This window comes from Mustela nivalis (assembly GCF_964662115.1).
Source record: "Mustela nivalis genome assembly, chromosome: 9".
Lineage (NCBI taxonomy): Eukaryota > Metazoa > Chordata > Mammalia > Carnivora > Mustelidae > Mustela > Mustela nivalis.
The window spans coordinates 72,294,492-72,311,993 of record NC_139028.1 but is presented as its reverse complement, the minus strand read 5'-3'; the positions used below and the strand labels follow the sequence as shown (position 1 = coordinate 72,311,993).

The 17,502-nt window shown below is 39.6% G+C and overlaps 1 protein-coding gene across 1 annotated transcript in view; it reads right to left on the bottom strand.

Moving 5' to 3' along the window:
* Positions 1 to 7,645, bottom strand: part of CTR9 (CTR9 homolog, Paf1/RNA polymerase II complex component) — a 29,846-nt gene extending 22,201 nt beyond the window's left edge. The window contains exons 1-5 of the mRNA XM_082683032.1: positions 6,636 to 7,645; positions 5,273 to 5,371; positions 2,820 to 3,059; positions 2,466 to 2,583; positions 1,824 to 1,913 (exon numbers count right to left, since the gene is read on the bottom strand). Of these exons, the coding sequence (XP_082539158.1) occupies positions 1,824 to 1,913; positions 2,466 to 2,583; positions 2,820 to 3,059; positions 5,273 to 5,371; positions 6,636 to 6,680 (592 nt within the window). The 5' untranslated portion in view covers positions 6,681 to 7,645. The remainder of the gene's footprint in view (positions 1 to 1,823; positions 1,914 to 2,465; positions 2,584 to 2,819; positions 3,060 to 5,272; positions 5,372 to 6,635) is intronic.
* Positions 7,646 to 17,502: the final 9,857 nt, after the last annotated feature.

Sequence of the window (17,502 nt, the reverse complement as noted above, 5' to 3'; positions counted from 1 at the left end):
TCCATCAGTTCTTCCTTCAAAATATACAGAGATTCCGATCACTTGTACCTCTACTATTACCATCCTAATGCAAGCCACAATCATCTCTGACCTACATGACTGCAACAGGCTTCTACCCGGTCTCCCAATTTCTATACTTGCACCCCAGAGGCCCATATGATCCTTTTAAATATAAGTCAGATCATTACTTACTCCTTTGCCCAAAGCCCTCAAATAGCTTCCTATGTCTATCAGAGTAAACACCCACGTTTTTTTAATAATCTATGATGCCTGACATGATTGGTCCCTGGTTCTATTTTTGACCCAGTTCTTTTTTTTTTTTCATCTTTTTGACCCAGTTCTTAGTACTTTTCCTCCTTACCTTCTCTCTCCACTCCAGATACACTAGCTTCCTCATTATTCTTCAAACTTGTTAGACCCACTCTTTCCTCAGGACCTTTATACCTCCTATTCCCTCTCTCTGGGAATAATCTTCTCCCATATATTTACATGTCTATTATTTTAAGGTCTTAATTGTTACTATTTTCCTCGTCAACATTTCTTTTTTCTTCTTTTTTTGGAGGGGAGGAGGAGCAGAAGAGGAGAGAGAGTATCTTTTTAAAAATATTTGGGACAGAGCATGAGCAGGGGAAGGGGCAGGGGGAAGAGGGTGAAGCAGGCTCCCCACTGAGTAGAGAGCCCAATGCAGGGCTTTTATGTCAGGACCCTGAGCTGAAATAGTCAGATGCTTAAACGACTGAGCCACCCAGACTCCCTAAGAGAATCTTAAGCAGGTTCCTTGCCCAGCACAGAGCCCAACGCAGGACTTGACCTCACAACCCTGAGATCATGACCCAAGCCAAAATCAAGAGTTGAATGCTTAACCAACTAAGCCACCCAGGCGCTCCCTGGTCAACCTTTCTAAGTAATCTCCCAATTCTTCTCATACACTTTTATTGCTTTACGTTCTTTTTGCTAATATCTTACACAGTGTATATTTTACTCATTTTCTCTTCCCCACTGCGAAATGAATTCCATGAGGGAAGAGATTGATTCTTTTTTTAAGATTTATTTATTCATTCCAGAGAGAGCGAGCAAGCAGGGGAAGGGATAGAGGGAGAGAGAGAGAATCTCCATCAGACTCCCTGCTGAGCATGGAGACCAACATGGGGCTCAAGTCTATGACCCCACGATCATGACCTAAGCCAAAACCAAGAGTCTGATGCTCAATCCGCTGAACCACCCAGGAACGCCAAGGCAGAGATTTTTGTCTCTTGGGTTTACTGCTGCATTCCTTCAGTCTGAACAATGTCTGGCACATAGTTGATCTCAATAAGATTTGCTAAATGACTGAGATTTTCAATAGAAAAACAGAAATAAAGCAAACAGAAGAAAGAGAATAGTACAGCAAATAAAGAAATAGAAAAATAGTATAAAGCAAAAAGATTATAATATGGTCTAAAAGAGATGCCTGGGTGCCTCAGTTGGTTAAGCTTCTGAATCTTGGTTTCAGTTCAGGTCACAATCTCATAGGTCAAGAGACTAAGCCCTGCATCAGGCTCTATGCTCAGCAGGGAGTCTGCTTAAAGATTCTCTCCCTTTGTCTCCCACTCATACATGATTGCTCGCTCTCTCTCCCTCTCTAAATAAATCTTAAAAAAAAAAAAAAGATCTGCTATTCAGCTTTTGGATCAAACATAATATATATTTTTAAATTTCAATTCTGTCATTTCAACAACCTATAGCATCTTTTCACAATAACTTCATAGTCAACTGCCAAATCCTCAATATTTTCAGTTGGGTCATATGCAGCTTAGACTTCAGAAAAAAAGTTTTGCTCCTACCTGGACATCCTGGGTTGGTACGCAATGCTTTCTTATAGTAAGCAAGAGCTCCTCTGTAATCCTTCTTGTTGAAGGAAATGCAAGCTTTACCTATTGTAATTTTTAAAAATAAACATTCACTGACTAAAGAATACAAGTCTCATATGTTCTACATGAACTCACCTAAATCAAACACATCTCTGAATAAGAAATACTTGAAAACAGTGAAAATGATTTCATATTTAAACTTGTTTTCCATAAAAATATATTAATTTCACCTATAAACAAATAGTCCTGTTAAATAAGATAAAATAATTAAAATAGCTTATAGTTGTCCAAATAGATATTGCTTATTGACTCTTTAGAAGTGGATAACAAATTATTAAATGGTGTGTGTGTGTGTATTTTAATATTATGAAGTGACGTTAATGGTAAAGGAAATTCTTTTTTAATTTAAATTCAATTAATTAACATATGTCTTATTTGTTTTAGGGGTACAGGTCTATGATTGAAATTTCAAAAGAAACAATGATCTATTGCAGATAGTTTCATTTTTATAAAGTAAAGCGCTTCTACATTGCTGTCCAGCCCAGTCAATGAAATATACTATAGGCATATGGTGGAAGATACAGTTCCCTAAGATGGTTGCCAAAAATGACTTACCAAGAAGGGCTGGAATATTATTTGGAGACTGGTTAAGTACAAAATGAAACTGTGCATCAGCCTGATCCATTTTGTCCCCTTCAAGTAGGCAGAAGCAGGCTCTTCCCAACAAATGATTCTGAAAAAGTGATATATCATCTTAGACTTGACTTTACCAAGGAACAACCACAATTTAACATAAATGTGTAACAGTAAAATGAAAACCATATAGGAAGCAGGTAGAATATGACACAAATACCTCTATCAGCTATAATGTGTTACAACTATAAGCTATAACGAATGTGTTACAACTATAATGTGCAAACTATCAATGAGCAATTTTTAATTACAAATCAAGAAATGTGACTTATTTACCTGATCATACATAATAATTTTATCAGCCATGGTATACAATAGGGTTGCCTGTGTAATAAGATCTTTCTTATTGTCCTTATTCTTTTCCTTCCGAGCCTGTTGAACATAATAGGCCGCCAATGTATCCAAGCAAGTCATCTGGTCTTTTTCATGGTCTCTATAGTCCAAATTGCCATCTATACGTGCTGCTTCCAACAACTTTACAAACTCTTCTGTTTTTCCTTGCTTGTAATATTCCAGCTAAAAAGTAAAGAATCAAATTAGAATTATTAAAGCATATGTCCACACACAAAGCTGCACACAAACATCTACAGCAGCTCCGTTTGTAATAGCCAAAAACTAGAAACAACTCAATTGTTGATCAACAGGTGAATGGACAAACAAGCTGTGGTATATCTGTACAATGGCTGTTGCTCAGGAGAAAAAAGAACCACTGATACATGCTACAACATGGGTAAGTCTCAAGATAATTATGCTGAGTGAGAGAAGCCAGACCAAAAAGAATACATACTATAATGATTCCATTTGTATAAAAACTCTGGAACATGCAATCTTTAGAAACAAAAAGCAAGGGTTGGCTGAGCACTATGGGGCATGGGGACAAGTTTGGAGAAAGGTTTTGGGGGTGATGGATTTATTCATTATCTTGATTGCAGTAATGATTTCACAGGTGTGAAATATGCTAAAACTTCTCAAATGGTACATGTCATATGTGTGCAGCTTATAGTAGGTGAATTATTGTAAGAGTTGAATTATTAAAATTGTTAAAAAAGTGATAATCACCATAAATGTTTCCAAATTACTACTTACCTACCAATAGGTGATTTCAAACTAAATCAGAACCCAAGAGAAAAAGCAATAATGAGAGGGATATAGAATTCTAAACCAAAAACTTAGGTTCTGGTTCTAGATCTATGAAAATTATCCATGACTTTGGGCCTGCTGAATAACTTCCCTGGCATCTGTCATTTATTAATACTAAAAGGATGATCCATCTTTTTTTTTTTTTTAAGATTTTATTTATTTATTTGACATACAAATATCACAAGTAGGCAGAGAGGCAGGTAGAGAGAGGAGGAAGCAGCCTCCCTGAGGAGCAGAGAGCCTGATGAGGGATTCGATCCCAGGACCCTGGGATTATGACCTGAGGCGAAGGCAGAAGCTTTAACCCACTGAGCCACCCAGACACCCCAAGATCTATCTTTTTTACCCACCGACTGTGGGCCATACATTATGGCAGGAGCTTTATATACTTATTTCTAATCTGCACAATCACCCTTAAAATGAATGCTAACATCCCCACATTTTAGATGAGAAAACAGGCTCAGAAGGTAATCATTTGTCAAAGGCCACAGCTAGTTAGCAGCCAAGTAGGAATCTGAAGAAAGGCCTTTCCCAGTCCAAAGCCTAGACTCTTTTCTGTTACACTCTCTAGAGCCCACAATGTTTCATCAATTTTACCACAGGTGCCACAATAATCCTTCAATCCTCCATTTTTTCCTGTAAGTGCTGTTAAAAGAGGCATTTATACTAAAGAAAATCTAAATTCCTCTCTGGCTTTAAAAACTGTGTGACAACGTCAACGGCTTACTCTCCATAGACCAGGAAAACGTAACACTTCAGAAAGGTACTGTCACTAAAAGTATTTTTCTGTAAAACCTTATCTAAGAAATGATTTACAGTTAGGCTTCAGCACTGGATATAAGCCCAACTGCAGATCAACTTCTTTCAAGATAATAGGAGGAGCCTCCTATGTATCTTTAAGCAAAAGTGACCTGGAGCACACCTGCTTAAAAAACGATTTTAGTATAATGCATTACCAGAATAATTTATTATCAAGTTCTCATAAAAAGAAAACATTAGGTAAGTGGTGCTGGGGAGAGTAAAGGGTGTCAGAATTTTAGGCTGAGGTGATTCTCCTGAGACTTTCCAGTCCGGTTTATGTTATGGAAGGGACCAACAGGACAAAAAACAAGCCTGAGAAAAAACTCATCCAAAAGGGCTTTTGTGAGTTAGCCTGGAATATAATCACCTTCTAGACTGTTTTACTGGAAATGTTTTATTGTTATGGAAAACAATGTTAAGTAATAATGTTTACATGATGGCTCCTTGTTTTTTCTCAGATTATCCACAAATCATAAGCCAGTCTTCACTGAGTAATTAGTAAATAACCAAATACACAGTATAGACTACTATTTAACTTAAATGAATTTTGCCTTTACCAACATATAGTAATACCAGGGGAACAGTACAACATATAGTAATACAAGTGGAACAGTACATCATTTAGGAAACTGGCCTTCTTGTTCTATAAATGGTAATACAATTAACTTCCATACATATGGTACAATTTACTTATCCTGCTCCCAAGCTGGCTACTACTAATCTGAAGACAGAAGCCAAATATTTTTCCTAGTCAATGTATAAAAAATAGTTGTCACATTAACACTAACCGCCAAAGCAATCCATATGTGCAGTTGTGTGTGTTCCTGTTTCAGAATACTGATAACTTCATCTCCCTCCGGTAACTGATCGAAGTCGAGTTCAATGACCTAAAACAGAAAATGCAAGTTTTTCTTATTTCTTATTTTTTTCTTATTTCTTATTTCTTCCTTAAATTCACATTTCTTCCTTGCGCTTTTCGGAATATACATCAATATGGATATACATAGGGTTTGTTTTCACTTGCTATGGGGCTGAGCAAGGACACATTAAGACACGCTTAAGGCACACATGTCAAATAGGTCATATGAGAATATTAAGGTAAAAGCATAGAGAAGCAAACAAACACTTCTAGCTGTCTTCAAATCACCAGAAAGATAAAATGTTACAAAAGCTTTGTTAAAAAAGAAAAAAAAAAAAGCTTTGTCAAAAAAGACAAAACAAAACCGTGCCTAGCATATAATCCAGGTGAAGTGCAGATAAGCATCCCTGAGACTGATGCCACAGGCCTGACAACTTGAGAAGCACCATTCTAGAGGCAATGTGAAGTTCCATGCCACTGTACACATTCATCCAGGGAGACAACATTTGTGTGTCACAGGCACTCCTGAATGTGAGCACAAAAAGTAACAGCAGGCAAATGTTCTGGAATTCGATAGTGGTGATGGTTAACAACTTTACAACAATACTGCTGAAAAACACTGGATTTTATGCTAGGTCAATGACATCTCAATGTTATATCTCAAGTGAACAAAAATAAGGGTACGCGATTATATTGGATCTAGACAACATCAATGCTGAGGGCTTAACTGAGACAAGCCACAGGCTACCCATGATGAGGTGTGGGGAAGGGAGAAGGTGAGTTCCATCACCACACCCTGGCGGCTGTATCTCGGGGTCTCTTATTTTGCCGATGCAGCTGTGTGTGGGGGACACAGAGCATCACGAGAGACTCGAGTTTCTAAGGGATAAAGGTTGACATCCTTTGTATTCCTCAGGGAAAGATAGTTTGAGCAGCAGAGACCACGGCGACATCAGCGCCCACCTCTTTTATCTGTGAGGCGCCTTACAATTTATCCGCACTCTCGCACCCCTGCGCCGACAATTAGGAAGAGAGCAGAGTACTGCCACATACGAACAGGTAGGAAAGGAACTTTCAAGAACTCCTCGAGGTGGCCGCGAGGCTGCGGGGACGTGATGTGGTCAGCCTGAAAAGGTGCAGGGGCAGGGGGTGACTGGGGCTTCGGTCGGGGATTTCGACCTGGGCTCCCGGGGGAAAAGGTGCTCTCGCTTCAGAGGCGAAGTCGAAAGAAGGGGAAAGGAGGGGATCATTCAAGTTCATGGCCCCCATCCTCCCCCATACTCGACACTTACCTCGTCAGTGTCCCGGAGGGGAATCTCGATGGAACCCCGCGACATGATGAGAGCAGAAGGCGAGCGGACGTCTCGCCCCTCCGCTCCACAGCAGGTACTCCTGGCTTCTGGCTCTTCCAGAGGCTAGCGGCGGCCCGGGCTCAGGTCGTGACTGCCGCCCCGCGGCGCCGCCGGAGCTTGGGCTTCTCCTTCCCGTCAGCCGCTTAAACAACGAACAGCAGACGGCGTCCGGCCACTTCCGGCAGTCCCGCCCCCTGCCCCGGAAGCATTCCCCGCGGGAGGGCCTGTCAGACTACCGGCTCATTCTGCGGCTCTGGCGTTTCCTTGACTAGGGAACGACGATGTCGATGTTTTCTTTAGAGTGGGTCTGCGACTTCTGAATCAGACCCGCACGGGCGCAGCGTGAATCAAAGTACTGAAAGCCTAGCCTCCCGGCCCCGGGGTGGGCGATTCGACGAACGAGGCGCGGGTTCAGGGCCTGGCCACTGACTGACGTGGGACCTCCGGCCAATTCTGGCAGCTGTGTCGGCGCCGGACTCCCGCCTCTGCGCCCCGGACTTGGCGGATCTTTTTTCCTCCTCAAGATTGCTGTGAATAATTCATTCATCCCTCAGCCCGGTCAGGGGCTCTTCGTTTAGCAGATGTGAAGTGCAAGTCATACCTGTGCTACCTTTGTGATCAGTTTAAATATAAATGTTACGATGAATTCTATAACCTTGTGAGTTCCTGTGTGTGTATTTTCGGTTCTTAGAAGGATATGAATCGGCTAGACTTGTGATTTTAATAAAGTGGTTGAACAATTTGATTAAACCTGTAATGACTGTTTTGATTAAATTATAGAATTTGATTAAATACGTTTTAATTACTGTTTTCATTGTAGAATATGATAAAACTGTAATCAATGTTTTGATGCAATCAGATAATCTGATTAAATAGATTTTTAAACTTTTGTCAGTTTTATGTCCCAAGTTGTCTCTATCTTTTCTTCACCTCACTACCTCCATTCTAGCCCAAACCAATATCATCACTTTTCTGCCCGGTTTACGGCAGTAGCCTCCCATTTTACCTCACACCCCAGCCACTCATCCTAAATTCCAATCCAGCTTCAGCATGTTACACACTTACTTTTATTTTTTGTATTTATTTATTTTTTTAGATTTATTTATTTGACACAGAGAGAGAGAGAGAGAGATCACAAGTAGGCAGAGAGGCAGGCAGAGAGAGAGGAAGGGAAGCAGGCTCCCTCTGCTGAGCAGAGAGTCCGACGCGGGACTGGATCCCAGGACCCTGAGATCATGACCTGAGCCGAAGGCAGCGGCTTAACCCACTGAGCCACCCAGGCACCCACACACTTACTTTTAAAAATGCCAATTCGATGTTTGTATTTCCTCCCAACTCCCTCAAAAACTTTAACTGGAAACTTTGTAAGCCTTTACATAGAAACTTTGTTAAATTCATGCTTTTAATTAGTTGAGTAGTTATTTGGAGCTGTACTGTCCAACATAATGCTAACCCTACAATTAGCCATGTAATTTAAATTTAAAGTTTTCTATTAGCCACGTAAAAGAGCAAAAACAAATAGATTAATTTTAGTAACATTTTATTTAATGCAATCTATCCAAAATATAATTTTGACATGTATAACAATTTACATTTTTATACAAGTCTTGGAAATTCAGTATGTACTTTACACTTATATTCTTTATTCTTATTTTTTAATTTAAATTCAGTTAACTAACAATGTATTATTGGTTTCAGAGGTACAGATCAGTGATTCATCAGGCTTCTATAATAGCCAGTGCTCATTACATCACATGCCCTCTTTAATGTCTATCACCCAGTTACTCCATCGCCCCACCTTCCTCCCCTTCAGCAACGCTGTTTGTTTCCTATGATTAAGAGTCTCTTATGGTTTGGGGGCGCCTGGGTGGCTCAGTGGATTAAGCCGCTGCCTTCGGCTCAGGTCATGATCTCGGTGTCCTGGGATCGAGCCCCGCATCGGGCTCTTTGCTCAGTGGGAGCCTGCTTCTCTCTCTCTCTCTCTGCCTGACTCTCCGCCGACTTGTGATCTCTCTCTCTCTGTCAAATAAATAAATAAAATCTTAAAAAAAAAAAAAAAAAAAAAAAAAAAAAAGAGTCTCTTATGGTTTGTCTCCCTCTCTGGTTTTGTCTTGTTTTCGTTTTTCCTCTTTCCCTATGATCCTCTGTTTGGTTTCTTAAATTCCACGTATCAATGAGATTGTATGATAATTGTCTTTCTCTGATTGACTTATATTGCTTAGCATAAAGCTGTCTAGTACCATCTATTTGCTTAATTTCTTTTGAAAATACTGGAACTGTATTAGATTTCATAAAATTTGCAGTTGAAAAAATAGATTCACATACTTGAGTTTTTCCAAATGCACTTAAAAATTTCCTGTCACTGAAGAAATTATCAGCTTTAAATTTTAATTAAAAACAAATAAAGTTAAAAATTTAATTCCTCAGTTGCATTAGTCATATTTAAGTGCTCAATAACCACATGTGTTTAGTAGATACTGTTTTGGACAGCACAGCAAAGTATTTCCAGGAAATACTGTTTACTACATATTACGGTTTATATAGTGAGCTTTAAACAAAAATACATGTAGTGGTGAGTGTTCTCCATGTTCAAAACCTCCCTGGCCTTAAAGACACTAAGAATACATTTGAATTAGTCTTTGAGTTACTGACAACCAAAGGCATCCTAACTGATGATAAAGACACTATGATTGGTTGAATAATAGTACTGATTCAGATTGGGATTTTTTACATCTAAGTTGCAACTGGGACAATGAGTAAAATGTGGCTAGGTAAAGGTTATAGGGTAGTGTGTACCAGAGAGAGGGAGTACTGTGCTTGGGAAGAGCCTGTGAACCTGAAAGAAGGCCAAGTGCCTGGAACATAGAAATGAGGGGGAGAGTAGCATAAGTTGAGGATGAAGACATAAGAAGTAGCCAGGTCATGCCCAGATTTATCCTTGTAAAGCAAAATCGGCACCTTGCCCTGCTTCCAATATGAATAAGTGTAAATGTCACACACCACAGTTAGGAAAAACAAAACACTTTGTGCTCTGAGGCAAGCCAAAAAAGAACAGTGTCATACTATCCATAGTCTCCAAAGTGAATGAAACCTTTAGCCATTCTCACATGTTTCTGGTTCCTTAACAAAAACAATTTAATCACTGGCTTTTGTAATGCTGACTTTTGTCTTATGTAAATCTGATGACACACAATAATTTGGAAGAGTATAGCAATCATATGAGAAAGTGTTATTTTTTCCATCATGAACCATATAAGCTGGGGGGGGGGTGTGTTTTCTGAACCAGTCCTTCTAAAGTTGAACTCACTTGTAAACTTTTGCAAGTGTTTTTCTAAGAGAACTTTTTTCCCCTAAAGTCTCTGAGAATTCTTTTGACATAGGATATGTTAAGGAGTCTGGATTTTATTTTAGGTGCAATGTAATGGAAAAGTTTGAAACGATGTTTATATGCTTCAATCAGTATGAGAGAGAATTGGTTCTGTGGCTTTAAAGGATTGTTCTGGCTACATTGTAAAGAATGGATTGGAGAGTGTTTGAGAGGATGTGGGCAGGCCACTTAGGAAACAGCTGGTCCTGGTGGCTGTCCAGGTGACACATGGTAAATATCTAGGAATAAGGTATTGGAGGTGAGAGAGACATATATCTCCATTTCTCTCCATCTCTGGTACAATCAATCAAGCAATAAATAAATCTTAATCACTAAGTCTCGATAATCATTGGCTATCTGGGCCATTGAAAAAGTAGTGGTAGGAAGGATTTTCAGAGTTCTGTCATGAATTACTGGGTGAATGAAGTGTCATTTTCCAAGATAGGAATGATTATAGAAGAGCACATAAGGGCAAGGCTAGATCAGGTTGAGTATCAGAGTTATGTCTGAGACAGATCTCAGACAGGCATTTGGATATACAGATCTGCAGTCGAAAGACAGTTTCTGAGCCAAGAAAGTCTGAAAGCTACTGACATGTAAATGAAGTTTAAAACTATGGAATTGTATGAGATAATCTAGAGAGAGTATATAGAGTGATAGCACAAGGCCATGGACCAAACTCTAGGCATTCTAGCAGGTAAGGGAATTCTAGCGGACAGGTAAGGGAAGAGGATCTACAAAGAATCGGAGGATTGGACAGGGAAAAACCACGGGACAACAGTCAGGATGGAAACCACAACTCAACTCTGCTACCTATAGGCAGCTTTTTATTTTTCTCCAACTGTAGCAGATCTGGATGAAATTAGGTATTTTTAAGCTATAACAAAGTTTTGGAGTGCTACAAAGATTTTATTTCAGCTGGCATGATTGTGCAATATCTATTCACAAAATGCCATTCTCCACATTGGGCCTGAGTGCGTGAGTTCCAGGTAAAGTAATTAGTGTATTTGGTCAGTATGGGCTTTGTTGAGTACATAAGAAAGAAAGCTAAGATTCTTTAGTTTTCTGTTACTGATACTGTGGTTGGTTATAGTGTTGGTAAATACACATATTTAGACAATCCAAAGAGTGAGCTATTTTTTTTTAAGATTTATTAATTTGAGAGAGAGAAAGAGAGAGAGAGAGCATGAGCAGGACAGGCAGAGGGAGAGGGAGAGGAGAAGCAGACTCCCTGTTGAGCCTGGAGCCCGAGAAAGATCTCAAAACCCTTGAGTTCTTGACCTGAGCCGAAACGGAATCTGACGCTCAACCAACTTGAACCACCCAGGCACCCCCCAAAAGCGAATTATTTTATTTGTTGATACAATATGCTAACTATTAAGAAGGTATAATGAATATTTGATCTTAACAAAGAACATTTAAGACCTTAAATTAGATATATTTTAAATAGCAGAACACAAAGGGAAGTGTTTTAAGTAGTTTTGTCTACATTATAAGAAAGAATAGAAAGCTGTGTTAATTTGCTAGGGCTACCATAGCAAAGTACCACAGACTATGTGACTCAAGAAACAGGAATTTATTTTCCTATAATTCTGGAGGCTGGAAGTCCAAGATCAAGGTGTTGGCAGAGTTGGTGTCTTCTGAGGCCTCTCTCCTTGGCTTGTATGTGGCCCTCATCTTCCTGTGCCTTCCCTCTGTGTGTGTCTGTGTCCTAATTTCTTCTTCTTACAAGGGAACCAGTCATATTCGATAGGATCCACCCTAATGACCTCATTTTAACTCAACAATCTCAGGATGCCTGGATGGCTCAGTTGGTTAAGCTACTGCCTTCAGCTCAGGTCATGATCCCAGGGTCCTGGGATCGAGTCCTGCAGTGGCATTCTTGCTTGGCAGGGAGCCTGCTTCTTTCTCAGGCTCTGCCTGCTTGTACACTTGCACTCTTTCTCTCTAACTAACTAACTAACTAACAAATAAATAAATAAATAAATAAGATCTTTAATTCAACTATCTACTTAAAAAGCCTATCTCCAAATATGGTCACATCTAGGTAGTGGAGGTTATAAGTATAGCATAGGAATTTTGGGAGGACACAATTCAGCCCTTAACAGAGCTGATCAATAGAATAAGTCTTTGCAGGTGAATTTTTAAATTGTGCTTTTCGCCATGTCTCTGACAAATAAATAAATAAAATCTTAAAAAAAAAAAGAATATACAAAAATGGACATTTGGAGGGGCGCCTGGGTGGCTCAGTGGGTTAAGTCTCTATCTTCAGCTCAGGTCATGGTCTCGGGGTCCTGGGATCAAGCCCCACAGTGAGCTCTCTGCTCTGCAGGGAGCCTGCTTCTCCCTCTCTCTCTGCCTGCCTCTCTGCCTACTTGTGATCCCTCTCTCTCTGTCAAATAAATAAATAAAATCTTTTTAAAAAATGGGACATTTGGGTGGCTCAGTTGGCTAAGCATCTGCCTTTGGCTCAGGTCATGATCCCAGGGTCCAAGGATGGAGTCCCACTTCAGGCTCCTTGCTCATTGGGGAGCCTGCTTCTCCCTCTGCCTGTTGCTCCCCCTGCTGTGTTCTCTTTCTGACAAATAAATAAATAAATAAAATACATTTTAAAAAAAGAATCAATTGTGCTTTTCCCTGTAAAGTATTAAAGTAAGGCTTCTTTCTGAAACATTAGGATATATGATCCATAGTAAACCATTTTAGGGTTATAATTTGTCATTAAATTTGTCTGAGCAGTTGTTTTACAATTTATGCCACAGTTTCTTTTGGGTTTTCAACAAACATTCATCTCTAAAACATGAGCTTATTTTTAGGAATTTGAAACTACACTCAAGCTCATAAGCTCAAGCTCATAAAATGCTCCCTTAGGTAAGGACTGAGAATGAAAAGGTAAACAGGCCTAATTTGATTGTCAGTGAAAAACTATGATGGGAATCTTAGTTCTGGCAAAGTAAAATAATAAGACACTCCTCTGGCTATAAAACACCTAGATGAGCTGGATTAAAAACCAACAAGAATAACCTAATAAATACCCATATAAATGCATAGCTAAGAGATCTAATAATCTTAGTATCAGAAATTTAAGCCTATACAAAGACTGCCCAGATTGTGGTGAGTATAAGAAAAATGTTGTTTTCCATTACTTCAAGCTCTTGAGTTTTAATGTTTACACAGAGACAGAATTAGAGGCTTTGGGCTCATGCTGCAAGTCTTAAAAACTACACCCTCAGTAAAAGGGGCAGTGAGTAGGGCAGAACTGAAGAAAAAAAAGTTACAAAGACAGATGATGGTCTGTCCTCTGGATTTACAAGTTCAGAGGGTGGTGGTAGTGGTGTTGGACGTGGCCAGGAGAGGGTTAGGAGAGTTCCCCTTTAGAATTTGCAACCATGGGTCTGTATCTCAGGTAGGTTTGACGTCTGACATTACCTAGTTGGTCTGGGAATTCCCAAGGCAAGAAATTAGCATAGGAAATATCCCTAAGTGTGTGGTATCTCTGGGATTCCCAGGCAACTTAATCTTCTTGATTGATACTTATTTCTCCTAGTAGGAATTAAATACTAGTAACTAACAAGTATTGAAAGATTATTGTGTCAGCACTCTACATGCCAAAACTCATTAATCTTCAGAACATCCCTATGACATGGGTATAGTAATCTGTCAATGCTGTGGGGGCAAAGAGAAGTGTTCATATCTGTCTTCTAGGATTGGTGTGGAAGTAAGATGAGGAGTAATAGGACAGGTCAATGCTTATGTGACTCTACTTTGGAAACTGTGACCATATGCTTTATCCCTTGGGCTTTTCTCACTTCAAGTAGGAGACAGAATCTCAAACTCTTCTCTTCCTCTCTTTCTTATTGTCCCTAAAGATAAGAAACACAACATCCCTTCTTATTTTAAGGATTTTATTATTGGTTCTTGTTAAAGGAAAGAAAGAAATTGAGGTGGCCTTGAAAGATGAGTGAAATTTGAATAGGGTGAATGTGGGACAAGTGTTTCAAGCAGAATTGATGGTGAGCAAAATCTTAACAGCAGGAATAATACTCTCTAAAGGCCAGTAACAGGTAAGCATTAAAATTTGATAATTCCTAAAAACCAAAAGCAAAAAACAAAAGAAAGCAAAAAATCCTTGATAATTCCTTGATACCCATCAGTGTCCCATCTCCTCCCGGAAGCTTCCTTTTTGGCATCCTTCAAGATACTCTGTCCTTCCCATGTTTCTTATTGCCTCCAAAAATAGCTTGGTATGGAGCTATATTCAGTTTGGAAAGAATAGTATATATCACAGTATATTTAAAATGCATTTTTGGAATGTAGTCTTTTCTTGCCTCTGACTTTGCCCTGTCTGAAGGTCAGAATACTTCTGGAATGTTCCCTTCTCCTAGTGTAAAGAAGCTAGAAAGTGCTCAATACATCAGTATATTTGGAATTGCTTTGTCAAAGTCACAGTCAGAAATATAGCAGAAGATATTGCTTCCCAAAGAAAACGTACTCATGGAATTTGTATGCTATTGCTTTGTGTAGACAAAGCTTTCTGCTAAATAAATATTTTGAAGATATTTTCAGAACGTTGAAAAGTGAAGATTGCTCTTCACATTCACTCCTAAAAATTGTGGGAAACATTACAAAATCAAGAAAAGATGATTTTGACAGAATTAACTGAGGTTTTGCCTATTAAAAGATTTTTGTTTATAAAATGGGTTTAACACTGTTTAAAAATACTTTTACCTGATTCTTTGTCTGTCTTTATATATGATATAAACACATCAATGCGCTCTGGGACTTGTTAGGGCAAAGACAAATTAATGTGTGCTCCAGTGAGAATTCTTTTTACTTAACCCTGTGGTGACTTTATGTGGAAACAAGTATGTTATAAGAACTTAGGAAATTCTTTCCCAACTATCCTACTCACTTATTCACCTCTACCACTGTGGAAAATCAGCTTGACTCTGTAGTTTCTGATTGGTCAAGTAGTGGCTTACACAGTATCACCAACCTTAGCCAAATTATCAGGGCTTTTGGCTGATGACGTGATAAGGGCAGGTCAGACTCTTGCCCATGAGGCCTGTTTATAAAGGCAATGGTTAAAAAAAAAAAAAAAGGCATTAGGATCAATATATCAGCACTATTTTCATTTTAAAATAACTTTTTTAAATAACTTTTTAAAATGTCATTTTAAAATAACATTTTATTTTAAAAATTTTTTTTTAATCTTTTTTTTTTTTTTTTTTTTTTTTATTTATCAGAGAGAGAGAGGGGGAGAGAGTGAGCACAGGCAGACAGAATGGCAGGCAGAGGCAGAGGGAGAAGCAGGCTCCCTGCTGAGCAAGGAGCCCGATGTGGGACTCGATCCCAGGACGCTGGGATCATGACCTGAGCCGAAGGCAGCTGCTTAACCAACTGAGCCACCCAGGCGTCCCTAACATTTTATTTTAAAATAACTTAATTTCATGGAGGAATACAGGGAAAGCGTTTCAAATTTTGGAGAGATTTTCCATTTTCGTATTTCAGAGATGGGACTGTCCCTGGGAACCATGCGTTTTTTTTTTTTTTAAATTATTTATTTATTTTTTAAAAAGATTTTATTTATTTATTTGACAGACAGAGATCACATGTAGGCAGAGAGGCAGGCAGAGAGAAAGGAGGAAGCAGGCTCCCCAATGAACCATGCGTTTTAAACTTTGTAGTGAAACAAGCATTGCCCAGAGAGCTAGTTGAAACTCAAATCTCTGAGTTTCAGTTTCTGATTCAGCAGGTGTTAGGTTGAGGTGGAGAATTTGCATTTCTAATGAGTTCTTAGGTGATGCTGATGCCCTTGGTCCAGGAGCCACACTTTGAGGACCACTGTTTTAAGGAGCATGGGATTAGGAAGTCCTAGAGTCTGCAAGAAAAGTTTTACTTTCTTGAATACTTACACTGTGCCGCGCGCCCTATGCAAGTCACTTTGCAGACATTCTGTCTGACCCAGACAATAGCCTCGAAAGTTGGCAAGGAGTGTCCCTCTTTTACAGATCAAGCTGTTGAGCCTCAGAACATTAATTAAGTAATCCAAGATCACACAGCTAGTAATTGGCAGAGCCAGAGTTTGAACCTGGGCTTTCTGTCTCCAGGTGCATGCTACTTCTGCTAAAGTCTGCTTTTTCATCTGGATTCAAGCTCTAGGTCCATCTCCTTCCTCATGCAGGAATAATTTCTCTAATATCCCAGAACCATGGTTCTTCGGCTTCTGCTCAAACCCATCACAGAGGGGCACTTCAGGAAGAAGACCTGACTGGGGGACAGCTAGAGTGACCAATCATCTGGTTTGCCTGTGACCCAGGATGGCACTTTCAGTTTTAAAATGTGGACAGTCAAGGGCTTCTTGGGAATCACTTGGGTCTCTTCACGGATGGCTCAAGCCATACCAAATACATTATAATGAGCCCAACCTTCTTTCGTATAGTTTCCTCTTCTTTTGTCTAACAGGGTCCTGTCTGACAGTCCTTCAGATATTTGAAGATGATCATTCCACCAGTCTTCAGACTGTCTTCATGCCCCCGGCCTTTCTCCATATAACATTGTTTACTTAGCATTTATGGTGTGTCAGGAACTCTTCCAAGAGCATTATGTTACTATATTATATATATATATATAATATATACTTAACTATATATTATATTAGTTATATTAACTAATTAAATCTTCACAAAAGTCCTATGAGGTAGGTATCATTATTATCCCATTTTATGGATGGGGAAACTGGGGCACAGGCAAGTACCCTGCCCAAGGCCATATAGTTATCAAGATGTGGACTCAGGATTTTAGCCTATAGAGCATGGCTGGAGAATCCAAACTCAATCACTACACTTTCCTGCTTTCCACTCAGTCAGTGGGGCTTTACTGAGTACCTATTATGCACAGAGTGAAGAGATACAGAAGAGAGGCAGGGTCCTTGTCATCACGGAGCGTATAGTTTATCAGGAGACATAAGCAATAAGTAAATAATAAAAAAAAAACAGAAACAAAATAACTGCACATGTGTGCAAACCAGATGATTGGTCACTCTAGTCACTCTAGCTGTCCCTCAGTCAGGTCTTCTTCCTGAAGTGCCCCTCTGTGATGGGTTTGAGCAGAAGCCGAAGAACCATGGTTCTATGTGCACATATTCTAGTTCTGGGACCCTGGAGCTGAGGGAGTGGACCCAAAGGGCAAACTTGGATGGGATTCAGCTTTCATTAGGGAAGGTATGGGCCTTAGCTCAGGCCACCATAGCAAAATACCACAGACTTGGTGGCTTAAACAATAGGCATTTACTTCTCAGTTCTGGAGGCTGAAAGTCCAAGATCAAAGTGCTGGTGGATTAGGTTCTCTAATGAGGGGTTTCTTCCTGGTTTGCAGCCTGCTGGGTTTTGTCTGCATCTTCACAGTGAGCAATGAGAGACAGGCAGAGAAAGAGAGCGA